We start from the raw sequence: 10,187 nt of genomic DNA, 5'->3' as shown, positions 1-10,187 counted from the left end.
GTACTAAAATAGTTTGAGACTATAGACTGCCTAAACTGTTTTTCGAAGTCTATAGACTGTCTAAATTTATTTTTGTAGGGGAATGTGAATGCCTGTGCGAGCGCTTTTGGAAAAGCTTTCCATTTTTTTCTTATTAAATACTATAAATCATTCACTTTTCAATATGGGATGAAAAAAGTACACATGAATTGAACGTGGTGTTTTAAGTACATTACTGCACTTCGGGAAGGTAGCCAATCAGGGGCTACAAAGATCTGCCTTCGCAAATTATCCTGATCAAATGAACGAGTACATATTGCGTTGTTAAATTCTGTTTGGGTGTCATCAATGACCACGTTGTGTGTGTCTGGACAGGCCCCATTTTTGGGGGACGTACCAAGTTCGTTCCTGTGGATCGCAAATTTGCCGTTTCGGAGAAGCCTCGTTTTGGGCAAGTACAAAAGGGTAGTTTCTTTCCGGCCGCGTACAAAAAACTGTGCCAGCCATGTTTGTCGAAAGTGCCTTATTAATGTGTACCGAAAATTAAAAAGCTGTAGCATGTGCGTCTGAGGACCAGACACAGGCGAAGCAGAGAGGTTCTGGATTTTTTTTATTGATGACAAACCGCGATGCTTTCAGTGTACACCCGAAAATCTCTGTTCAATAAAGTGGCAGCAAGTGTGTGTTTGGTCCCCTCTTTATTTACATGTAGTATTTACAATCACTAGAAAGATATATATTAGACACTGTTCTGCAGGCATGCGCTCAGCGCTGCCCGAAGGAACTTCATATGAATCGGCGCTGCAAGGCACGATGCGCGTTTTGTTTGATTAAAATATATACTCTGCGTCATGTGGTATATTGGAAAGCGGTGTAACAGCGAGAGGAGGAGGTGACTTGTAGCCGAAGCTTGACTGGCGGCGACGTGATGGACCCAGCGTCGGCATGCTGTGCTGCACAGAGAATGCATTCACATTTTAGTGTTTGCGCACCATTCGATGCACACGCACTGCGCGGATCATCAACACCTCGCGAGGTGCACCTTTGTATATGTATAATCTACTTTCAGCGCTGTGGGTTTGTCATTTCGAATGTTTTCAAGCTCTCTTCCGCCCACGAAGCGGCGTCGCACATTGTTTCATTGCATCGGGTACACTTCTCTGGGGACACTAAAGTCAAGCAAAAATTTACGTTAGAGTGAAATCTCAATGTATGACATCTAGTACGACAATATTCTCAACAACAGTGCCCTTCTTGCCAAGAAATTAAGGTAACTGCACAAGAACAAGCGCCGCAGTAGGACATTTTCAAAATCATCCCAATGACATCAGGTGGACCACCTACAATAAATCACTTGTAATCGATCTAACCACTATATAAAGAACCTTACGTGCATCAAGGGACGCAATAAAATGCTGCTTGTTTGTTTCTGTTTGATTCATGAAAAAAAAAAAAAGGAACCGCCGGACGTTACTATAGGGAATGGCGCAAGTGGTTCAATAATTCAATTTTTGCGCGGTTACACGGGACAGGTGGTGCCATCTAGCGGGGCCTAGTTCAAACAAAAGCGTCTGCAATCTCGAAGCCAAAGGCGGGAAATTGATCAATGGCCGTTGTTGCTGCTGTGGCTCCCGCTGTTTTCGTGCGGCTGCTACTAGCGCAGTAAAGCCGGGCAACGTTATGCGCGGCTTTACTGCGTTTACTCGCATCGCATGCAAACATGTGCACGCATGCCGAATGCGCATGGGAGTAGGAGCCTCTGTCAGGCAATACGGCCTTTAGCTCTTACTCCTCTTTCTGTATCAGAAAGAAATAAAATAAACTTCAAACAGTGACGTGACACGGTCCGCTTCTTGAGGCGGGTAGTTTGAAGTGCGCTAACCCAATGCGGAGCGCTGAAACGCGATTTTATTTCAATATAGGCCCTTCCTTGGCACGAAAATATTACTACGAAATTTCCGGACCACCATTTCAACAATCAACTTGGACTTAATAGTTCACTTTAGTGTCCCTTTAAAGAGCTCGTTTCGCGGAAATTCTGACATCGGCATGGTTGGTTGTAAGCGAAAAATCATTTTATGCGTGACCGAAAATTTGAAAATGATGCAAATAAAATAATAAAAACGTGGGCCATAGTGAGGGTTGGACCTGGGTCGTTTGCATGGCAAGTGGGCGTTCCACCACACACCCACGCGTATGCTTGTAAATACAGTCAAAATAACTTCTGCTTGGAAATGCAGGGAAAGTGACTTTCATGTTTTACAAACACACGCTTCGTGTATACATATATGCTTCACAATACAACATGAAATATAGCAGCAATAATGCATGGTACAAGCGTAGATTGACATCGGACGTGAGAACATGCAATTAATTATCATAACGACTTCATGGTATAAAGCCGGTCAATCACTACAAAATGCACACACGTTACTGCGTTCATTCCCTTAATTAAGGCCATGTAGTGGGTGCATAGCAAGTTGGAAAAAAAACCCACGCACTAAGTGTTTGAAGTATGCACTAGGAACAGGAACGTAAATCGCTAAAGGGGCCCTGCAGCACTTATCCAAGCATGAGCAGAATTGCAGAGATTTGACGCACGCTTTTTTTCCTCGTGCCAACCAGCTTGCTGGAAACTAGGCAGGGAGAGATATGGCCCGGGAAAAAGGAGTTAGGCAAGGCCCCGGAAACTCATCGCTAGTTTCGGTTTCAAGGAACATGCATGTGCACGCTCGTAGCGGTTGCCGGTTATCCTAAGATCTGGTTGAACTGAGTGTGGTTGATGTGAATGTTCGCATTAATTGGTTTTCACAAGCTTTTACAAATATGAAAAAAAATTTGATACTTCCGTAAAGAAGTTTTTAAGTGTGAATACACTTTATAAGCGACCCCAAACCATCCACCGCCGTCGGCGGCGTCCGCAGTCTTCTCTCTATCTTTAAAAGAAAGAGGACTTGGCGGGCCGCAGCGCGACGCTCTACCGAATAAGCCACGGACGCGACGCTGATATCGGTCTCAGTAACGCGCCTTATACCCCCTCCCCCTTCGCTCGCTCCTCCGCTCTCCTTGCTCGCTGCAGCTGCGCGCGCACCCCTCTCTCTCGCGCGCCCGCCTTCTCTCTCAGTCTCCCGTCGAGAGCGGGTCGTGAGGGGGAGTAAAATTAAAGTCCGTTGGCATTCGCCAGTGAGTTAACGTAAACTCCCCCGTGTGATCAAATTGCGATTCCCAGGAACCATTACACCATAAAGGTACCATAGTGTGATTAATAAATATAATAGTGCGAATTAATAAATACCCCACATAGCATCACCTTGTGTATTCGCACTTAACCATGTTCACACTCGGGGAAATGCTTGGGAGTTTTTTTTTGTTTATATGTCTTTTTTAATTCCTTCTTAAGTGAATTTTAAATTAGGGGAAGCGCGGGAAGTGATTGAGTTGCGTTCGTAGCGCTGTGGCGCTTGCCTCCGCTCCTTCTCGCCCCTCGCTCAGCGATATCAGAAGTTGGATCTTGGTTGTATCGCGCTCAGTTGTCTCGCCCAGTTGGCATCTCAACTGCGGGAAAGATAAAGACAGCAAGTTGTGGCGGGCAGTGAACGGAAGTCGCAGTGAACTACGCCGAACAAGTCTACCATGCATTCGTCGAAGATGGCTTGATCGGGCAACACTTGTTTTCCGCGGCTCTGCGTTGCGCTAACCCAGGGATTTCTACTTCCGCGAAGGCTTTTCATAGTTTCCTAAAGGCAACAGGTGAGTACAAGAATTTGGAGCCGTTGTTTGAGCGCGTATTGATTTTGCATGAGTACATACGAGTAACCCCAGTACTCTGCAAGCTTGATTGGATTGGCAGAGGTGCAGTGTCGCTTGACTAATTGGTGAAGGTGGCAGCCAAGCTCCTGTCGGTAAAATACGTTTATTGAGAGACTTGAATTCGAGTTTGCTCGACCACATAGTGTTAGTTTTTTTTTTTTTGCGTGTAGTTCAAATGATGGCAAGTAAATATAGGCTGCTTCTCATGAAATTCTTGTAGCCGCGGTTTCAAAATTTGCGAGTCTTCTAATAGCGTCACTCGAATACACGCGATGAAGTAAATCATTCTAAAAATTATCACACCGAATGTCGATGGAGCCAACGTTTTGACAAGTGAACTTTTCTTTGTCAAGGCAACGCTGTTACCCTGACGAAGACAAGTCAACTTGACGAAACGCTGTTTCCAGTCACGTTCTTTCTCAAAAAACGTCTGATCGCTTCAAGCCTCTCCGTGCCTCTGAACTTCAGTCTCGTTTGGTACTCATGTTCTTTAAAAGAAAACTATGCGCGCCGTCATAATAAACGTGATTGAGTCAAATACGAGATGTCCTAGTCGCGATTGTTGATAATTTTTGCATTGGTTCGGATACTCTGGGTTCAACCTTTGCTCATTATGTCCGTATGTCAGCTGTAACTTAAAGCTGCTTTTATAGATTGACATTTTCACACTACGTGTATGTCTGTTTTTTTTTTATGCAAATCTTGCAACAAAAAAGTTCATTTTATTTTGCGCCGATCGAGTTTCGTCTTACTGAGAAATCAGTCAGCTTTCACGTTTTCAGAAAACACGAACAAAATTTAAAAAATAGTAACAAAATGTTACCAATGGCCGCATCGCCCAAGCGGCCAGCGGACCTGAAAGAAGACACAAGTGCATTCCGCTTGCATGCGAAGTGGGAAAGGAGGGCTTCCGTGGCACCCCTCCTCTCAATTTTTCGTCTTTTCTCTCTATTTTGGGACGTCACCAGTGACGTTATGCAAGAAACTTTCTGTTCGGAATTTATTGCTAGTAGGATACCCGGCCACCGCCAGTGGTAAAACTGCCGCTGTTGAGAGCGAATACACGGGAGGTATAGGTAGTTCCCGCCCCCTGGTTAGCCCACGCGCACGTCATGATTTTGAGCACGCCTATCACTTTTTTTTTCTCTCCTTCAAGCGCGCTGCTTACAATCAGTGAGAGCGAGCGCGCATGTGGCGGCCTCCCGCGGCAGCCTCGGTAACTATGCAGCTCGCAATGCTCAAATCGGCCATTGGCCGTGAACTTGGCTATATAGCACGGCCGCTTTGGCATGTGGAATCATTTGTAGAAAAAAACAGCGAAATATTTTAGCTGACTGAGAAATAATTGTAAATTACAGGGCGCGTGCTGCATTATAATGTTTGGCTCGCATGTTCTCAGGAGCCCCGACTACCGATCGGCAGTTTTTTTTTTTTTTACAATGGTGAAAAAAAAGGTGTTGCAGTTTCTTCTAGAAGTTTCTTTCAAGTCGCTTGGAGGCGACACTCGACACATTCAACACCATAGCCTACATGTCTCTACTACCAAGCGGACCAACAGCCAAATGCATATAAACGCCGCAAGCAGAGGGCGGATTCCACATTACGTGGTCATGAATGGCCGAAGAACACAGGAATCGGGAAATAAATAATACTGAGCAGTGGGAGGCCGTGCTACGCAGCTCGATCTGACCATGAACTGCAGGCCACGCACAGGGGCTCGAGGCCGCGCGCATCAACACCTTGGTTTTAAAATGGTGTCCTCAACTCACTCATTTGCTCACTCTATAGCAGTGGCGTCTGAAATTGCGGCCGAGTGACTGGCCATGCATGTGTACGACCCGGAGTTAATGGTAACTTGTATGGCTTCTTGCTATCGCGTGAAACGGCCTGTATGAATAACGCGCACGGTGGCGAAATGCAAGCGTGTATAAATAAAAAAGTTGGCGCCTTTCCCGTGATGTGTGCGTGTGTTTGGCAACTGAAGCGCCATCGTCCTTGTAAGAATAACGAGAGATGTGATCTAAATGCGTTATCACTGGGCTGCTGTTCAGAGGTTACACCGCTCGCATGACCACTCGCCAAGACCACCAGCACTTTAGCCAGAATGCATCCCGCGCTACTTTTCTGGACGCTCGACTGCGACCCGCGCTTTTACCTGCGAACTGCGTACTCAATTAGGGGGAAGAACGCCCAAAGGAAAAATTAGTCGGGCTGCTCAAGGCACCCGCGATTTCGTACGTATAGATGCACCTGCACGACCGCTTGGACCCTCGAGGAAAGTTATCTGGAGCGAGCTATCGGTCGTTGTAACAGCCCTCCTGTCTCTGGGTGGTTTCACACTATTGGCTCCGCAGATGCGATCGCGCACTTACCCGTGCCGCACCCTACGTGGCGGCGGCGTTCTTGAAGAAGTTCGCCTTCTCCTTGAAGGCGGCCTGGCGCTTCTTTCGCTCTTCCTCTTCGATCTTTCGCTCCAGCTGCTCCTGCTTGATCTCCTCCTCGAACCGGTTGCCGCGATTCAATTCCATCGCCTGCGCACAGACACACCAAGTATACTTCAATCGTGACATCGGTAACATCAGCGAACTGCTCATAACACGAACTGCAGGTGTGCGCACGAGGGGGGGAAGGGGAACTCTGCGACCACATACTCCCTCCCTGAAGAGGAACCGTGCTCTAGCTTATGACACGAGCTACGTTCAGATGGAAGGGAGAGGATGTTCTTGCCCGTTGCTTTAGCCATGACTGTGACACTTGCACAAATATTAGTCTTTTAGCAAGTTCAAGTTACCAAAGTACGGTACGCAAATACCGAATCGTATCACGGTATACCATCCTTTCTCGCTCGTTGTGTTTTTACCGCCCCTCATTACAATGAAGGCACCCCAACACCATTAAAACTTTTTTTTCTAAGTTACTCGGAGATAGTCATGCCTCATTGTTGCCTGCTAACCTACGCATTGTTTAAGAGGAACCTGTCGTTGGGAGGACGCACTATCACTGGAACTGGGAGCGTCCTAAGCACAACGAGCGAAAGAGGAGGACCAGTATATAGCGTACCGTATTTTCCTACCGTGCTTCTGTAACTTCCTAAAAGGTACCAATATGGCAGTTACTTCAAGGAAAAGCAAAGTCATCCGTCTTACTGTTCGTGTCATTAAAGTCATAACACAATTGTGTTACGACTTTCCTAACAGTCAAGGCTGCTTACGCAGCCTTGACTTGTCAACTACGCCGTGCGTTTCTTTCACATTTAGATAGATGTATAACCAAAGATTTGTGCCGTTAACTATTGTGTCGACGCAAAAAAAAAAAAAAGGCTGGGAGGAGGGGGGCTCTAGCCTGAGGTGCGACCAACAGAACCGGGATGTTGTGCTTATGTTTAACGCAAAGCAGGTTACGGATATATAAAGGCAATCATACATGATGGCGGATTGTGAGCAATCATATAAACTTTTCCCAGCTCATTGAATAAAAATACATCTTGACGTGCTCTTATTATGGGGTACGCACAAAAATTAGGGACGGGGCAAGGTGGACCGGACGAGTTAACTCTTTTCCTCCACCACCCTTGGATACGGCCAAGTATAATTGAGCACAAATGCATACCGTACTTGCGGTGTGCAGTAGTGAGCACAACTGTATACCGTACTTGCGGTGGGAACACATGTTAAAATGCTCGGAACATTGCATTATGCGTGTGTACTAATGACGCTGATAACAATCTCCATAACAGCGTTCTTACAGGTGGACTAGTTGGTTCGCAAGCATTGTGGAATAACAGCGCAGCGCTGTGTCTTGTTCTTCGTCTCATTGTTGGCATTCTTATGCCCCATACGGCGCCATGGACATTTTAGTTTTCTAGTCAAGCATATGAAAGTGTACGATAATATATATCTCTCGAGTACTGACGACACTTCGGCCATACAAAAATTGTGCGAATTTAACAGCAGACACGAGGGGGAGTCAGCGTCTTCTCAGGTCGCGCAAACGGGGTGACAAGGCCGGCGCATGCGCTTATTTTCCTCACACCCGGAGAATGTTGTCCCCTGCCACCATTTCCTCATTCCGTGTTCCCGAGTGATAATCCGCAGCATTCATCTACCAATTCAAAGAGGATGAAGGAAAATAAAACATTTAGGAGACTTTGGCTGCTCTCTGAAGCCGAACCGAAAATCCACGCCCCTGTCCGCGTTGCGTCGTCCACTGGAGCGTATATAATACATGCATGCGCGCGTGCCACGAGATGGCGCGAATGCTGAGCCGGGCGCCTTGTCCGTCGCGGTAGGGTAGCGGTGGCGGTGCTTGGTTGCTCACCCAAAGGTCACGATCTCGGTTGCGCCGGTCGTAGTCTGATGGAGTCGAAACGCTAGAAGCCCGTGTGCTGCGCGAAGTCACAGCGCGTTAAAGAACGCCAGGTGGGCTTAAATTCCGGAACCCTCCACTATGGCAAGTCTCGTAACATGTCCTGGTTCTGGGGCGACGAACCTATTATTATTTGTTATGCCCTGGCTGCTACTTCGAAGTCGGCAACGCATATAGCAGTGTACATGCGCTACTGCATCCGTTGACCACACGCGAAGTCCGGAAACTTCACTCGTGCAAGACGCATTTATCTGTAAACGCATGCAAGCTGTGCTGTTTCCGGCTTCTTCGGTGGCCACGGACCAGTGATCCGGCGGCTGTATTTCCCTTCCGTTTCGTTACCGGAATTCCTTTCTTGCGCATGGGCGAGAAGTTCTGTTCGCGGCGCTGTGCACTTGCTCCCCACTTGGCTTGACAGAGGCTCCTTCCACGCGCTAGTATTCATTAGTTTCACTCAAACAGAAGTCCCCGGGTGACTTAACTGTACTGTATAATAGAGAAAAAAGAAAGAAAAAAAAAACGCGCTAGCATGTGCGCCTCTCGATCACTATGCACTACTGACTACGTATGTCATCAAAAAGCCGCGCAGATCATGTAATAATAATCTGCGACTATTCGCATGTTAAAGAAGCACCGTCGAGTGGATCCCCCCATAATGGGGGTCTTAAGCTTGCGAAACCATTCGCTAGCAGCCCACGGTTTCACACGGAACAAAGTTTTGTGACTTTCCTGAATTGTACTCATTGTACTCGCATTATTTCTTCCCCCTATTAACCGCCTTCCTATTGCAATTAATAGTGCTTTTTTCCGGTAACTATATACAGGAACGGAACTGTTCTCATGCAGGAGCGTATAGCCAGGGAGTGGCACACCGGGCACGTGCCCCCCCCCCCGAAATTTTTTTTTGCCATGACATATATAGAGCGAAAAAAGGCCATTTTAAGGGATGCCCCTCCAAAAATCAAGTTGCCCCCCCCCCTTCCCCAAAGAAAAAAAAAATTCTGGCTACGCACCTGGTCTCGTACATTTCTATTCATAAGGTTAATATGAGTTGAAACATGACCGTTGAACGAAAGCTCTAAATTTCAGAATCGGCACGCAGATTATAGTCACCGTGGAAATCGAAGTCGATATGTTCTTCGGTGACTGACGTCCAATCTCCTTCAGAAATAATGACCCACATATGGGAAAGGTGTTCTTTCAGATGGCAACGTTAGGTGATGATTTGTTTGACAGAAGGTACCTTGGCTTCGAAGAAGCTCTTGGCGCCCCCGACTCCCGCCTTCTCCACGTCGATGCTGGTGAGCCGCGCAAGCGCGCTGAGGCCTCCGTCCGTGCTCAGTTCGCCGTCGCGCGCCTTCTTGAAGATCAGCAGGAACTGCGAGACGTCGGGAAGGACCACGACTGAGCACAAGGAGGCGCAGAACACGTCGTATGACCAATCACTGTATAATGTGAGTGTAAGGCTGCAGCTAAAATGTGTAAAAGCTATAAATGCTACGAGCTACGGAAAGACAACACTTTCACGTACGAACTGGTATGGCCACAAATTCCTCCATATTTATTTATTTATTTTTTAATTTTTTATTTATTTATTTATTTATTTATTTATTTATTTATTTATTTATTTATTTATTTATTTATTTATTTATTTAGAAGTACCTTACAGGCCTCGCAGAGGCATTGTGTAATCTCCAATAGGTTTAGGGTGTTGCATCCCAGTCTGTCGTTTCGAACGCAGCCATAATATCAACCCCAGTGCATCAGCATTCAGTCAAGGTTCAGCGATGGCTGAGTTCCTCCCCGTTAAGACCATTCAACCCTTAGTTGGTCAACGAGCTTTGGGAAAGATGGCGATAGTTAGAGCGCGAGAACAGAACGACGACAAAGGGACAAGAAGTTCCTTTGTCGTCGTTCTGTTCTCGCGCTATAACTATCGTCATGTCATACCTACTAGCCCAAACCGCCACATTTGGGAGCCTTGGCCAGTTTCAACTTCGACGATCAGCTAGGGCTGGTTGCGACCCGAGCTC

At 46.8% G+C, this 10,187-nt stretch overlaps 1 protein-coding gene across 2 annotated transcripts in view; it reads right to left on the bottom strand.

Annotated features, from left to right (window-relative positions):
• Positions 1-572: 572 nt before the first annotated feature.
• The window catches only part of Swip-1 (EF-hand domain-containing protein D2 homolog Swip-1), a 51,176-nt gene continuing 41,561 nt past the window's right edge, over positions 573-10,187 (bottom strand). The window contains exons 3-5 of one of the 2 annotated variants that reach the window (XM_037433343.2): positions 9,398-9,532; positions 6,162-6,320; positions 573-932 (exon numbers count right to left, since the gene is read on the bottom strand). In XM_037433343.2, the coding sequence (XP_037289240.1) occupies positions 6,174-6,320; positions 9,398-9,532 (282 nt within the window). In that variant the 3' untranslated portion in view covers positions 573-932; positions 6,162-6,173. The remainder of the gene's footprint in view (positions 933-6,161; positions 6,321-9,397; positions 9,533-10,187) is intronic. The other variant, XM_075888888.1, reaches the window with a different exon arrangement.

The sequence above is a fragment of the Rhipicephalus microplus genome, chromosome 3 (assembly GCF_043290135.1).
Source record: "Rhipicephalus microplus isolate Deutch F79 chromosome 3, USDA_Rmic, whole genome shotgun sequence".
NCBI classification, from domain to species: Eukaryota; Metazoa; Arthropoda; class Arachnida; order Ixodida; family Ixodidae; genus Rhipicephalus; species Rhipicephalus microplus.
This window is presented reverse-complemented; position numbering and strand designations above follow the sequence as displayed.